General features: G+C 54.0%; 1 protein-coding gene across 4 annotated transcripts in view; it reads right to left on the reverse strand.

Annotated features, from left to right (window-relative positions):
• Positions 1-6,468: 6,468 nt before the first annotated feature.
• Positions 6,469-16,312, reverse strand: part of NFATC1 (nuclear factor of activated T cells 1) — a 126,844-nt gene continuing 117,000 nt past the window's right edge. For all 4 annotated transcript variants that reach the window (XM_030810243.1, XM_030810241.1, XM_030810242.1 and 1 more), the window contains exon 10: positions 6,469-8,253. In XM_030810243.1, the coding sequence (XP_030666103.1) occupies positions 8,251-8,253 (3 nt within the window). In that variant the 3' untranslated portion in view covers positions 6,469-8,250. The remainder of the gene's footprint in view (positions 8,254-16,312) is intronic.

Below are 16,312 nucleotides of genomic sequence, written 5' to 3' on the forward strand. Positions count from 1 at the left end.
AATACACAGAAGAAAACCTGACAGGGCTACGAGGAGAAAGAAACTCACAAATTAAAGTCTGAGGCCGAAACGCCGCTCTCGTATGTCTTAACAGTGATTGATATGATGAGGAGACGGAAAGTCAGTCAGGAGCTGAAAGTCTTGAACACCAGCACTGAGCAGCTTGACCTCACTGAAATTCTGAGAACACTCCACCCAGTAACACAGAAGACAGGTTTTTATCGTGCACTCGGGGATGTTAGCAAGATGGCCTCCATTCCGGACCATGAAACAAGTCTTAATGCATATAAAAACCAAAATCATATCAAGTGCATTCTCTGAACAACAATGGAATTAAGTTAGAAAACCTGGAGATTCCCAAAACTCAACACTTCTCAGTAAGTCAAAGAAGCAGTCAAGTGGAAATTAGAAAGGATTTTGAATTTAATAAAGTGAAAACAAACCACATTTGTGGGACGGAGCTAAAGCAGTATGAAGGGCACCTTATAGCACTACGTGCCTGTGTCAGAAGAGAAGAAAGTTTCAGATCGATGACCTCAGAGTTTACCTTAAAAAACTAGATAATGAAAATGAAATTCCAAGTAAGCAAATGTAAGAAAATAATAAATATCAGAGTTTATGATATTTGCAATCAGAAGCCTGTTCTTTGAAAAGATCAACAAAATTGATAAACTTCCCGCCAGAATGGTCAGGAAAAAAGAGAGACGATGCACATGGCCCAGGTCACGAGCGAGAGAGGGGACGGCATCTGGTTCTGTGCGTGCTGGAGGATAGCAGAGGACCCCGCGGACACCTTTATGCTGATACATTATCCAGCTGGATGGAATGGACACATTCTAAAGGACATCAACTACCAAAGACGTAAAGGTCAAAACACAACGAACACTGTATCTATTAGAGGAATTAGTAATCAGCAATCTTCCTGCAGAGGAAACTTCAGGCCCAAATGACTTCATGAACTCCACCACACCAGTTTTACACAGACTCTTCCAGAAGCCAAGAGGAGGCACTTCCCAACTCATTCTGAGGCTGGCGTTACTCTGGAGCCAGAACCAGACAGAGGCGCTAGAGGAAGAGGCCGTGCCGCTCACCGACCCCTCGGGTGTGGGGTGTCGACTGTCGGGCAACGCGGCGAAGGGAACGCGGGTCTCCATCCCTGACTTGATCGGTTTTTCCACTCTTACTGTTTTCCTGCACCTACTGTCAGTTTAGATTTTAAAGGCCAGGAGAGTGATAAGAGCAGGGAAGAAAGGGAGGAAGAGATTTAGGAGGCTGTGAAGGGAAGAGAAGGATTTGGGAAGAAGGTTCCAGCATGACTTAGACCTGCTTAGACATTAGAGTGTGAGAGGCAATTCTCAAAAAGGATTCCTGAGTTCACTCTGTCTTGTAGCTCTGCTATTCGCAGGCTGAAACTAAATCCCCAAAGGAGCTCCAGAAAGCTATGATTTAAAGTTAGGCCACTAACTATACTGTTCCATTAATTAAGGAGTATTTTAACTCAACCCTCTTTTTTACTGGACATTAAAAAATTACTAATTGTTTATCGGGTTGGAATAGAACCCGCTTATAGTGGCCTTCCATGGAGACAGCATCTCAGAGAATTTGCTAACAGTTTTAGGATTGCTGTGAATCTGAGCCCTGAGAATTGTGGGCAAATTGGAATGTGTGGAGAGACACATGGGCGGGTGGAACCCGGAGGTGCTGGGACCCGGAATTGCTGGGACCCGGAGGTGTTGGGATCTGGGGGTGCTGAGATCCGGGGGTGCTGAGATCCAGACATGCTGGGATCCAGACGTGCTGGGATCCAGACGTGCTGGGATCCAGAGGTGCTGAGATCCGGGGGTCCTGGGATCCGGGGGTGCTGAGATCCGGGGTGCTGGGATCCAGGGGTGCTGAGATCCGGAGGTGCTGGGACCCGGAGGTGCTGGGACCTGGAGGTGCTGAGATCCAGAGGTGCTGGGACCCGGAGGTGCTGAGATCCGGAGATGCCTGTGAGACGTCAGCAGAGCCAAGTGCCCACCCAGCTCCGGGGCTCTCAACAACCCCCTTTCTGGGGATGCCAAGGTGGGCTCCCTCCCCCAGCTGATGCCTGGTGCCACTCACACAGCTGTGAGGCAAGATCTGCCACCCATGACCTTCAGGGAAACCCTCCCCTTCCCAGCCTCAATTTCCTCATCTGGAGAATTGAAGGGGTGCCTCCTTTGCCACAGTCCCATCCTGGAGGCTGAGATCCATGGTAGGCAGGACCCCCTGCCAGGAAAACAGTGCTAACCCCAGACCTAGTGAGTGAGTGCATCATGCTGTCTGCCGGAAGGGCTCAGCGCACAGCCGTCTCCCATAAGAACCACACCCAGGAAGGCACAGACACCCCCACTGCAGAGAGGGTGAGGTGTCTGCTGAGCGCCCACAGCCACGCCGCACGGACAGCATTCCAACGGTGCCACTGGGGGCCTGCTTTGCCTCTGGGTAGGACCTGTCCCCACATCTGTGCTGGGCAGCATGAGAGTGGCATGGTGTTTGGGCTACCCAGAGACCCCGTAAGGCAACATTCACACTACCAGGGGTCTGTGGAGCCAGCAGGCCGCTCAGAAACAAACGTGCAGTTTGGAAAAGGCACCTCTGCAGATTCTCGGCTGGGAAGAGCCCTGGGGGGTGGAGTGGGAGCCCAGAAGACCGTGCCCCCAATGCCCCAGAGTGGGCACGGCAAGGAGGGGAAATGGCCCGTGAGAGGCTGAGTGCTGTAGGCCTGAATCACCCAGCTCCCCCGCGTCCGGATGGGACCCAGGCCGCCCCCAGCTCCCCCCACGTCCGGATGGGACCCAGGCCGCCCCCAGCTCCCCAGCGTCCAGATGGGACCCAGGCCACCCCAGAATAGATGCTCGTGAACATTTCCCTCCTTTTTGGGAAAAGGGCAATGCCTGCTGGACACAAAAGTGCTCTGCGAATTAAATTATTCACAGCAGCGGCAGCGCATCCGCCCTCAGGCCGCACTCCGAGGAAGGAGCCACTCCGCTCTGTCCTGCTGGGAAGACGGGACCCAAGTCCCCCGTGCTGAAAAACTCGTCCATCCCAGAGAGAACAGCCACGTGGAGATGGTAGTCGCTTTCTGACGACACAATCTGGAAAACGCCAAGTGGCTCTGCAGCTGTGTTTATAGAAAGGTTGGGATGCTGAGTTCTAGGGTCAGCAGGAAAATCGCTGCATAGATGTCGGCAGAAGCCGCTTTCCTCATGAAAACATTCACTGGCGCGATTACGTCTCAACACCGGAGTCCTCACCAAGGCTTTTCTCTAATTTATAAGTGAAGTAAAATGAACGTGTGTCATCTGGGGCTCTGTGGGCACCGTCGCGGTGACTCAGACACTGCATTTAGGTCCTGGCAGAAACCCAAGGCAGGGGGGTCTGCTGGAGGGGGCTGCAGGCGGAGACAGGTCTGCCGAGGGTTGGGGGTGCTGCAGGCGGAGATAGGAGGGTCTGCCGGGGGGAGGGGGTTGCAGGTGAAGACAGGAGGGTCTGCCGTGGGGGCTGCAGGCGGAGACAGGAGGGTCTGCGGGGGGGAGGAGGGGCTGCAGGCAGAGACAGGGGGGTCTGCAGAGGGGTGGGGGGGGCTGCAAGAGGAGACAGGAGGATCTGCCAGGGGGCGGGGGGGCTGCAGGAGGAGACAGGAGGGTCTGCCAGGGGGCAGGGGGGCTGCAGGAGGAGACAGGAGGGTCTGCCGGGGGGCTGCAGGCAGGCATGGGGGACAGCCAGGGGGACTGCAGGCGGGCACTAGAGGGGTCTGCTGGGGAAGCTGTGGGCGGGCATTGAGGGGCTGCAGGCGGGCACAGGGTGGGGGTTGGCCGGGGGGCTGCAGGCGGGGTCAGCTGGGGGGTCTGCTTTCTGCTTTGGTATAAATGAACATTTAGTCATCTTCTACCTAACTTAATTTTTTTGGCATAAATAATTATAAATATGATGTGCTTCACATATGTGATTCCAAATTAGGTTAGTGAGCCAGGATCTGTCTTAGGGATGGATAATTTAAAACTGAGGAGGAGAAAACAGTTCCTCAAAAAGTTAAACATACAATTACCGTAATACCCAGGAGTTCTACTCCCAGGGAATATGCCCCAAAGAATTGAAAACAGGGACCTGAACGAAAACCTGAACACCAGCGTTCACAGCAGCACGGCTGATGACAGCCAGGAGGTGGGAGCCACCGTGTCCACCAGCCGACAAAGGACCAGCATGACGTGGGGTCCCCATCACCCGGGGAACATGACTTGGTCATAAAAAGGGATGCAATACTGACCCACATGACCACACGGATGACCTTGGGAAACACAGATGACCTTCAGAAACACTACGGGGAAGATGCCTGCCACGGAGGGCCCCACGTTCATGATTCCATTGGCATGAAATGCCCGGACAGGCAAACCCAGGAAGGAGACGGGGAGCAGCTGCCGAAGGCCACGGGGCTTTCTCTGGGGGTGACAAAAATATTGTGGACATAGAGATGGTGGCTACACAACCTTGTGAATGTACAAAATGCCACAGAATCATATGTTTTAAAGTGGTTGCTTTCACCTTATGTGAATTTACAATGTTAAAAAACCCACAAAGCTGGTCTGGGGCTTCTCTTAAAGAGGTTATTTTATCTCGGCGTCAGCGCACCCCGAGCGCGCGCCACTCTCACTCAGGTGTAGCTTGTTAATTTCAACACGGGACGTATTTTTTAAAATATTCACGTTGAGACGAGACAGCCTCCGGTGATGTCACTGGTGAGGACGCCGCGTGGGGGACGTGGCGGAATTGGCAGAAACAGCTGATTTTTTGGGTCCTTCTCTAGAAGCGGGGCCAGGGTGCGTCCCGGGGTGGGGAGGGGAATGCTGGGGGAAGGGGTCCCAGGCTGTTCATGTAACGACATGCCCTAGCCAGGGCCAGAAGCTCAAGCACTTGGGTCTTTCCTGGGCTCCACTTGGCTCTGAGGGGAAACTTGATGCTTATATTACTTTCGTGCTACCCAGTCTCCGCTCAGGAGCAAAGCAAATGTGGTCTCGTGCGCGGCTGCGGCTGCTTTGCCTCTGGCTAAGTGAGTCTCAGAAAACGCCCCATCCCTAAGGTTCCCCCAGGATTTCGGTCACCAAGGACCACGTACCAGAGGCCAGCGAAGACCAGGAAGGTAGTTCTGCCGCCTCCCGAAGCTGACCTCTCTCTTAGCTTTCCAGGAAAACGCAGTCTTGGTTCTGGTGTACACACGAGGGTGGCACACGTAACTGCCCAACAGCCTTTCCCCCCGACAGGCAGAACCTCTGGCTGGAAATCAGCCTGTGGGTGCATTTTTCTAATTACTCACAATCAACCTAAAAGGCACAAACACTAGGAGGGTTATTCGCAGAAGCTCAACCTCTTCTGCAGAAACCATCACTTTATACATTCATAATTTTGGAATATTCTGCTACTGGGGTTGAGGACAACGAAGGAGGTTTCAAAAAGTCACTTTGAAACCAAGAAAGAGCTTCCAGTGCGTTCTGCATGGACAGCTCCGCCCGCTCCTGGCAGAGAGAAGCGATGGGCACGTGCTAGCCGCCTCTGGGTCGAACAGTCCAAGGCTCTGTTAGGCCCTGACTGGGGCCAGCTGGAGGAAAGCAAGGGCTTAACCAGCTCTCCTCTACTCGCTGAGAGCTGAGAGCCCCCACCAGAACACTGGTCTCTGTGCTCTCCTCACACCACCCCACGTGGGACCTTTGATGATGTTCTCAGGCTCACTTCAAATATTGTCAAGCGCAGAAAACCGGGGGACAGATGCTTACTAATTGCTTTAGGTGGTGATGACTTCCCTAGTCCTTTAACTCAATCTGTACATCTCTGAGCAAAAGAAATCAGAATTCTTGCATTTTATAAAGTCCTAAATGAAAAATGTTTCTGAAAGATGAGAACGATGATTACTGTAAAAGTTCCAAGTTTCATATTTTAACTCATGGCCAGGTAATATTTTCCCACCCAAATGTGAAGTAGGGAGCTTTGGTGGGGAAAAGGGGAAGAGCAGCTTCAAGAGGCGGGGAGAGATGGTGAGAACCTGCGGGTTTCCACACACGTTTCCTCGCCAGATGATTGTCAAATGGCATGTGACTGTGTGTGTGTGGCCAAAGCCTCACCCAGGATATTCCTTTGAGCAGAAACATTTGGCACTAGCAGGAATTCCTTCTCCACCTCGCCCGGATGAACATTTCTGAGCTGCTTCACTTACAGGGCCTGGGAACTATCCGGCGTCTCGCAAATTTCTACGGCAGGTTTTTACCTAAACATAGAAGAAAGGGAACAGCTCTCCTGGCAAGATGCCCTTCCAACGGCGAATGGCCGCGTCTACACAGCCTTCCCAACACGAGGCTCGTTTCACAGACGATCCAAGTACACGCAACCGAAAACACACTCCAAGAACAAAGCGGAATCTTCCACGTGTCATGAACCACTCGCAGACTACTCCTGTCCAGCAAAAAAATACGGCTTTATTGGGTCTATTTCCTAACTACAAAGACAGCTGACACAGACATCAAACGTTTCCTTTTCGATGACAGTCCCCTGAGAAAGGCTGCATGTGACTCCTACAATGCCGGGTGCAGGGTACCCAGCTGCAGGTGGGATGCGGCCACACGTCTTCACGGTTACGTGCAGATCGACGGGATGGCCTTCAGGTTGTTTCTTTCTGTGAGTGAGACACAAGAGACGCGATCGTGCCGGAGCGCACGTTACAGGCCGTTCCTTCTGCAGGAGCCCTTTCTCCATCAGTGACGTTCTGTTCAGTGACTTCACAGCCGGCGCCTCCACCCGCAGGTGCAATTCAGGCAGGTTCCATAAGGGGGCATTAATTCCTAAGGCACGAGTTCAGGTCAACCGTGTTTTAATGAATAAACCATGCTTTTTGGTTATATGGAACAATAGATCGCTGCGAGTAATCATACGTAATAAGCAATTAATTGTACAAAGTGCCCAGCAAAGCCTACACGAACCTACCTGTTAACAGTAACTCATCTGAAAACACACGATGCAGGGCTGGGCATTAAAGCGGCGTTTTTGGTTTTCTTAGATGAAGCAGAGAGTGGTAAGGCTTCTGTGAAACAATCATCTTATAACTGAACAAATATATTACACTTATGTTGCATGTTATTTACAATCACTTTCTAATGTTGCCGTCTGGTAACCTACAGCTACTGTGAATCACAGCTCCTGGCTTTCTAGGGTCCTCCTCGAATGCGCGAGACGAGAAAACGCACGGCCGCCCGGAGCGGCGATGGACGCCAGCAAGAGCAGTGCCAGGAGCCCCAGACACAGGTTCCAAAACGGATGCCGGTTATTGCTGACAGGGAAGCCCTCCCGGGCGAGGACACGTCGGCTCTGTTATTATTTATACATAAATAGATGCCTAGATATGTACACACATGCAAATGCAGTCTATCCTGTAACAGGCTTTTCTGCTTTTGTCCAGTAACCTATCGATGTGCTATTCAACTTATTTGTGCTATGTTCGAAGCCAGATTAAAAACAAATATGTGAGCATGCGACTATGAGCAAGCCTGCGGTTTCAACCGCACAGACGAGGGAAGCGCGTTACAAAAGAGCTGAGATGACAGACTGGAAGATTCTAAAACGCACTGGGTAAGGCAGCAGGATTGTACGTGACAGCCCAGGAAACGTTCCAAATGTAGGAGACTCGTATTAGGGTCCTCTCGCAGCCTGCCAGTGTTCTCTTCATCCATACAAAGGGTAAAACCTCACAAGGAAATGTGTTTACAGTTTCTGCTCCTACAAATACTCCTACAGTAGCAAATTCAATGCTCAATTCTATGATGCCCTGATGGTCTAGTTAAATAAGGCACTTCCAGTATTGAACCCCAGGGGTGCCAGAAGGGCTGGGTGTGGGGTCAAACTGCGTGTGGGCCGTTCCCATGAAAGGCCCCTGCACGGTGGGTCTCCCGTGCTCAGCCCAGCCACCTCCCTTCTGTTGTCATGAGATGACTTCTCCTCCAGGAGACACAGTGGTCTCCCTTCCTCCCTGCTTTCCTTCTTGTTGGAGGGCCAATCTTTGCACACATTAATGTTCAGCTCCTGGCATTCAGTCAGTTGGAGGTTCTGAGTGGTACCAGGTGTGCGTTCAGTTTATTTATTCAAAAGTCTTTGCTGAAGTCAGCATACCCCCGCTGAACTGAGTGCTCCAATGTGGCAACTAGGAGTGGGTGCTCGTGCTGGAGAGGTCATTTCGTATTATTTCATTTACTGTAAGAAAAGAAAAATTGAGAAAGTATTAGGGAAATACCATAAACATCAAAGCAGCGCCCCCAGCCCTGCTCCTCATCAGTGACGCTCACACCTGTGACAAGGCATCTCCCCAGGAACCCGCATTTCCTCCTCCGTCCCACCCTGGTCCATGAGTGTCATGAGCCAGTGGCCAGCTGCCTCGGCAGTGAGCTGGGGTCACCAGAGTGACCGCCCTCATCCCTAGCACGGTGCCAGCACATCTCTGACAGCCAAAGTGCAGGTGCCAGGTGTCAGCCGCGATGCTGGGAAGATGCCGTGGCTGCCTCTCCATGAACCAAGCGACCCACAGGTCCACACCAGCACTTCCGCGGTGTCAGCACCAGCGTCGCCTGAGCCCCCACTCAGGCTCTTCCTGATTTTTATTTCCCTTTGGATGGCGGTGTCCCTAAGTCCCCCACAGGCCAGTGACGTTCCCCGTCACCTGTGACTTCTGGCAGATGCAGAGGAAACGAGCGGCACCGTTAGGGCCTTTGTAAACTGCATGCATCCCCGCTCCACCCACCTCCTGCTGTGGCCGCCCTGATGGGCGCTGAGATAGGGGATGTGCCACCAGCACTGTCGCCACGTCCCATCTCCCTCCCAGGTTCTGGTGGGGCGTGCGCTGACGTCACGGAACTGCCCGGGCTTCCCTCTGCAATGGACTGGAGCGCCCAGAGCCCAGATAAGCCCCACGTCTTTCTGCAAAGGTCCCGGCCTGTCTCAGGGCAGCTTCCTGGAGCAATTAGTGGGTGTGCATTTCATCACCCCACTCCCTTCCCTAAATTCCCTTTCAACAACCCCCTGACTATTTTTAAGAATAACAATAACAAAACACAGATGGAGAACCAGGAATTGTGTCATGGGAACTGATAACGGAACACACTGGCACTAAGCTCCAGGAGGAATCCTGGCTGCAAACACACACCCGAGGCTGGCTCGCCCAAGGCTCTGCGGGGCCAGAGACCCGGGCAAGCAAAGGTACCCCACATGCCCGGCCCTGCCAGCCGCACCTCCTGACACGGCGCCCACGGAGGGTCCCGACTCCGTCCTGTGTGGGAGCTCAGCCTCTGTAAAGACACAGGCACACGTGGGCTCCCCGCCGGCCCTGCTCAGAGCCACGCTGATCCTGGGCCCTGCCCAAGACGGGACCTGGCACTCAGCCACAGGACGCAGAGCCAGGCTCTCTGCAGAGGGCTCCGCCCCCAGTGCGGAAGGCACCAGAAGGAGCCCGTACTCCCGCCCCTCTGTGTGACTCTTCACAAACACTAATGAGGATAACGACAGGGCCCAGGTGCTCGCAGGCTGCTCCTGGACTGGCACACAGGACCTGACTTGTCCCGGAGTGCGCACAGCAGCTCCTACACCACAGGCACTTTCCGTGACACTCGGGCGGCACCGCGGGGCCTCGGCACAACACGGAGAGAAAGAGGGCTCTGTTCTGTGTGGGGGTCGCAAGTCCCCACCCAAACGCCCTGGGCTGCTGGTTCCTCACTGTCCTCCCGCCCACTGTGCTGCTGAGTGCAGCGGCCCTCAGGAGCTCCATGCCCTGCTGTGCTCGGCACCCGTGGCATGAGACGGGGACACCTGAGAATTTGAGACCAGTTAACTCCTTTCCCATTGGGCTGGTTCAGCCTTGCTACAAAAGACGTCTGCAAAGAGGCAGGAGGAGCCACCTGCCCAGGAGGAAGACATGGTGGGGGTTCAGGTAGCTCAGAACAGGCCCCACCTGTGGGGAAAGGGAGGCTGCCCAGTGCATGAAGAGGCCGGGCTCAGGTCCTCATCCAATCCCGGGCCAGCGGAGATCCAAAAGAAAGGACTCCAGTCAGAACAGTGATTGTGGGGTTGAAAGAGGCCTAAATGATCTACACAGGGGAAAGGTGGGGACACTACAAAGAAATAATGAAGCCATGAGTGGACCATGAAGGGTAACAGTGATGGGGACAGGAGGGAGGCCTGAGAGGCAGTGATGATGGGGACAGGAGGGAGGCCTGAGGGGTAATAATGGTGGGACGTGGGGAGGACTGAGGGGTAATAATGATGGGACGTGGGGAGGACTGAGGGCAATAGTGAGGGGACAGGATGGGTGATGGTGACAGTGACACAGTGGGCACGGCATCTGAGGTCTCCCTCGTGTTCGTGGGACCGGCCGCCTGCATGGCTGCCGAGAGCCGTCTGGTTCCCCGCGGGCACAGGGGGGGCGCGTCTGCTGAGGGTGAAGGGGAAGCCGCATGGCAGTGGGGCTTCCCCTTGCTGCCCACAGGCACCTGAGCCTCGGTGGGAGAGCCCGGTGGGGGGCGGAAAGTTCCTCGGTGTGTCCCCCGGCCACCCAGGTTCCTGCTGGGGGCCGCCACAGCCTCCTTTGCTCTCTCTGCCTCCGTCTGCGGCTGCTGAGCTCTCGGGAGGGGAGGAGGGCCGGCCTCAAGAGAGCTGTCGAGGCCTAAGGAGCCAGCAGCAGCCTGCACCCCACTCCTGTGGGCTGGTGGTGCGTGTGGGCCGACCCCGTCCCAGCGCCGGGTCAAGTGTGTTCCACAAGGTCTCAGACGCTGTAGGGACGCGTGGCCGGGACCAGACACAGCCCAGGCACCCTCCAGGGCCTTCCCGCTGCCCCACAGCAGCAGCTGACAGAGAGCGGGATGGACAACCCTGACACCACTCAGCAGAGGACGGCACAGCAACGGAACTGCAGAGGAGGCTGCACTGTCCAGCCATCCACGCCTCGGACGAGAGCCATGTGTGGAGCTGTACTCACCCCGCAGACACGGCCTGTGCTGTAACCCTGAGAGGAAAGCCACGGCTTCCCCTTTCACAGGTGGACAACGGGCCCATCCTGGGGGTCGGTCTGAGGCCATGTGGCTCGCTGGCGCTGGGCTGAAAGACAGGACCGCCCCCCCAACTCCTTCCCGCCATGAGCACTTCTGACCCATGAGGTCAGCCACAGCTGCCCGGCCCTGCCCTTGCTATTCCGGGGGCGGCTGCCTTGGGTATAGCTGCCGATGACACCTACAGTTTCCCATACCAGCTCTCTCTGCTGATAATTTCCATCTTCTTATTCAGCTTTTCCACAGACACAAAGGGTTTTTTCCCTTCCTAGCATATTTTGAATTGCAGGTAGCATGTGACCCTCACGGCGTGTGGGAGACCTGAAAGAGGAAACTTACTTTGCCTAACGTCAGATGTCCCCGCAACAGGATGTGGTGAGCTGTTATACCACAATTTAATTTAATAAGGAGGGTTTTTTTTTTTCCCTTATATTAGATTTTTCTCTAAAGTGCTCCTCAGGTGGAAACTATTGTTTTCTCCTAAAACTCGAGTGTGGCGTTTTGAATCCTGGCTGCAGGCTGAGCCTCCCTCGAGGCCACATCCACACACCCACACTCATACCAACCTCTCTATACACATCTGGAATTGAGTGAAGGAGGAAATCAGTATATTTTTAAATATAAAAACTACCAAGTACAAGGGCAGGCGTGGCTTTCACTGCCTCACCTGTGACTCTTATCTGCGCCCTTGCTGGGGCCACGCAAGCTCTCACTAGTTGTGCGTAAACAAGCCGTAGGCGAGACGCCTTTCTTAGTCAAGTATTCGTACCTTCACATAACCAGTTTCTTCTTTTTGATCATCATTTTGAAAGAAAGTTGACATTTAAACTTCACCCTGTAGTGAGCTACCCAAAGTTCACCTCTTAAGTTTCATGCAGCAGTTTCGTTTCTCTATGCTGGGAATGACGAGGGCCAGAATGGAGCTCGCAGGGCCTGAACGCTGTTTGATATATTTTGCCCCCTTGCTGCCTGGCTTAGAAGCAACATTTTTCTGCATTTCTGAATGCCTGGTTTCTGAAAGCAATTAAGGATCTTACATTTTAAGGAATGAACAAACTACCCATTTCCCCAGCAGTTACGTAGCCCTGCCTGGCCCTCCGTGCACCTGCCTGTCTGCTCCTTGCAACAGCTCCGGGAGTGGCAAAGGCAAGCACTGTAGTCACCCATTCTGTCCATGGGGACCACAGAGGGCTCAGAGAGTGGGAATGGCTGCCTGGGACCCCAGAGCTGACAGGGCGGGGCTGACCCTCACTGGGGTCTGAGCTCGGCCGGCTCTGCTGGGCCCTGCACAGCCGCCTGCCCCCAGATCCTCCCAGACGGCGGCCTGGGGCCCCGCTGGGCAAGCCACAGTGTTAGATGTGTGTTTGTTCTTTCAGTACTTACTAGGAAAGTTGTGGAAAGCTGGAATGGGCCTACTGGCTGGTGCCTGTGGGGCGACTCAGACCCTGGGACAGGAGGGTTCCCACACTGCCTGGCCAGCTCCTGGCCCCAGGAGCCCATCCTCTCTCCTCCAAATCTGGCCCCCTGTCCCTTCCCTCTCTGGTCCTCCCTGTTTCACCTGCAGGGTGCTCAGTGCCCGGAACTTGGTGTATCTGAGGTGAGGGAAGGCTGAGGGCGGGGGTGTTTACTGCCACTTTCCTTACCTGCGGTGTGCGCCTTTTAACACAAGCAAAACACACATCAGCAGATGCCCCCCACAGACACACACATCAGTGGATGCACCCCCAACACACAAAACACATCAGCAGATACCCCCCCACACACAGAGACACAAACATCAGTGGACACCCCCACCACACACAAAACACACACATCAGCAGGCGCCACCCCCCCCACACAGACATCAGTAGATGCACCCCTCTACACACAAAACACACACATCAGCAGATGCCCCCCACAGACACACACATCAGTGGATGCACCCCCAACACACAAAACACATCAGCAGATACCCCACACACACACAGAGACACAAACGTCAGTGGACACCCCCACCACACAAAACACACACATCAGCAGATGCCACCCCCCACACACAGACACACACAGCAGTGGATGCCCCCTGCCACACAAAACACACATATCAGCAGACAGCCCCCCTACACACAGACACACACAGCAGTGGACGCCCCCTCCCCACACACAAAACAAAACACACACATCAGCAGACCCCCCCACACACCACAGACACACACATCAGCAGACGCCCCCTCCCCCACAATCAGCAGACACCCTCCCACACACGAAACACACACATCAGCAGATGTCCCCCCCCCACACACACAGACACACACATCAGTGGATGCCCCCCCCACACAGACACACACATCAGTGGATGCCCCCCCCTCCCCCCCCCCCCCCCCCACACAGTCTTCTGCTGCTTGGCTATACTTATTTTTCAGTCATTTCTCTGGTACTAGCTTAAATGTGCCTTAAACTTTTTTTATGTGGGGGTGGGGGAGGCAGGTGGCCAGAGGCGCCAGCGGAGCAGGATGTCGGAGCTGCCGCTCGCCTTCCACTGTGCCGTGAGAGCCACCGGGACACGTCGGCATCTCCCCTGCTCTGAAATCAACACTGAGATACACCAAGTCCCTTCGGAGGCATCCGCAGAGGCAGCAACGCCACGCGAGGCCTGCCAACTCTCCAGCTCCGACATTCCATCCGGACCTCCCAGCAGCGCAGTGAGGGATTCCCTCCCGGGAGGGGCCCAGAGGGGCTTCAAGAAGGCTGTCGCCTGATAGGCTCCGTCAAGTTTCCCACTGCAGACCCTCGTTCTACCAGTTTTGATTCCGTTTTAAATCTGACTTCCAAGCGGCACCCCTGCCGACAGTCAAAATGCCCCCCTCTCCTGGTGTGTGCCCTCCATCCTCTGTGAAAACGCCCCCTCTCCTGGTGTGTACCCCCTATCCTCTCCTCGCTTCCTGGGGGCAGCTGGTTCCTTGCCGTCTGGACAACAGAGTTCTGCCAATGCCACTTATCTCGCCCGTCCAGGACTTTATCACCAACTGTCCTACTTCCGACTCCAGCAAAGGAGCGATAGTGTGCGTGTCTGTGCTTGGCTGTGACTAACAGAGCCTCTGAATAAAGTGAAAATAATCCCACTTTAAGCTGCAAGAGGAAAGACCCACAGAAGGAAAGTCCTTCACGGACGGAGACCCAGGATCCTGAAATGCAGTGCGTCCCTTCAACGTTCTGAGAGTAAAAATTTAAACATGCAAGCCCTGGGAGGAAAAGCAATTCCTAAAACATGGCAGAAACAACATAAAAAAAATCTTGCTGTTGTTTCAAAAACTGACCTAAGACCAGGCATGGTGGCTCACACCTGAAATCCCAGCACTTTGGGAGGCCAAGGTTCACTCGAGGCCAAAAGTTCAAGACCAGCCTGGGCAATGTAGTGAGACCCCCCCCCCATCTCTACAAACAAATGTAAAAATGAGCCAGACATGGTGGTGCCCACCTGTGGTCCAAGCTACTTGGGAGGCTGAGGTGGGAGGATGGCTTGAGCCCAGGAGGTCGAGGCTGCAGTGAGCTGAGATTGTACCACTGCATTCCAGCCTGGGTGACAGAGCAAGACCCTGTCTCAAGAAAAAAAAAAAAAGCCTGATCTCCTGTTTTCCAGGAGAGCCCGAGCCTTGTAAGAGTTTTTCAAATGGTAATGAAACAACTTGGAAGTCAGCAATTCCTAAGGATTTTCCAACTCTTCTGAGACTAAAATTCTCCCACTTTCCTGCTGCCTTGTTCAAACCACGGTTCGGAGATCTGTGAGCAGCCTGCCAGCCGCTGGTGGCTCTGAGGCCTTTCGGAGGCAAGGTCTTTGCACCTGAACACTCTGGTAGAACAAGGTTTAGCAAAAGGGGGCCTGGAAGGGCCCATCCTCACCTTCTGCCCAGTCCTACAGGGCTCAGGACACATCCTGGGGGCTAATCTGTGGGAAGAGGTTTGACTGAGACCCCGTTCTGCTCTGTGAACCGGCGGACTCTTCAGCATCTCACACGGAGAAACAACTTCCTCCCGGATCAGAGCCCAAGTCGGGGATAAGGTGCCTCCTGCCTGCACCGTGGGCACTGGCTGCCTTGTTACAGAATCACCGGCCGTCCGCTGAGGGACACTGGGTGCCAGGGGTCCTAACACCCCTTCAGAGCGCCCGGCACAGCTCTCCTTGGAGCTGGGAGCTACCCTTAGTCTCATTTTGAAGACAGGACTGGGCGGTCAGGTCAGCCCATCCTCATACCGCGGTGAGTAGCAGGGGCAGGAGAAGCCTTGCTGTGGGCCACGCCCTGGGCAATGAGTGGTGGCTCCTTGGGGGATCTGAGATTTTTCCAAGTCTGTTTTCTATATGGCTGAACGATGTGGCAAAACCCCTCTCGGGTGCTCTGATCTGCCTCTTTCATGAGCGAGGGGGGGAGTGCCAGGCACTTCCTGGTGAACCCTCAGTTACCACCCATCAGAACAGAAGCAGGCAGCGTGAAACAGGCTGGGCCCAGGGGCTCCATCGCCCTTTACATTGCCTCGCTCAGCTTCCAGACGTTCTACTGCGCGCGTGTGCCCCTCCTTCATGCTTCTGGGGTTCATGGGGACATTAGTGTCGTCCTTCCCTTTCTGTCTCAAGAATTGACTGTGTCTGTCATTGGATGCAGCGGCCGCCATGAATGTCGACCGGGAAAGCGATGGGAAAAGCTGCTCAGACACAGCTAAGCTGCCTCTACCTGGTCACCCACACGCCAGGCCCATGCAGTCTGCTCCATCCCTGTCCCTGGCAGAGCCCATCTGGGAGTGGTGGTGACTGTGCCAGCCAGAGACCCACTGAGCACTAGGGTGCAGCACAGACAACGATGCCCTCAGGCTGCATGCAATGAAGAGCCGGGAGAGGCAGCGCTAGAATTGTTTTTAGGAACTGGATTTGGGCTTAAAGAATAAACAATGTGGTTCAGCCACGCTAACCCAAATACACTGTTTAATCCTTGCAGTTAAAAAGTTTAAGTAGCACAGATGAAGACTATAACTTGCATAAAAGATTTTTGTGTCAATTTTTAAAAAGCGTATTTGTTCGTATAGGTACCAACTAACTTAATTGCACAAAACACATTTAAAAGCATCTTCCCTCTCTTTCAATGGTTATGTTAGTTCCAATCAACAACCAATTGTGCTATGAATATTAAAGTCTAAGAGTATTTATCTACGAGCACTTAGCAAGCCGGAGAATTTGGCAAGGACACAGG

Source organism: Nomascus leucogenys, chromosome 4 (genome assembly GCF_006542625.1).
Source record: "Nomascus leucogenys isolate Asia chromosome 4, Asia_NLE_v1, whole genome shotgun sequence".
Classification (NCBI taxonomy): domain Eukaryota; kingdom Metazoa; phylum Chordata; class Mammalia; order Primates; family Hylobatidae; genus Nomascus; species Nomascus leucogenys.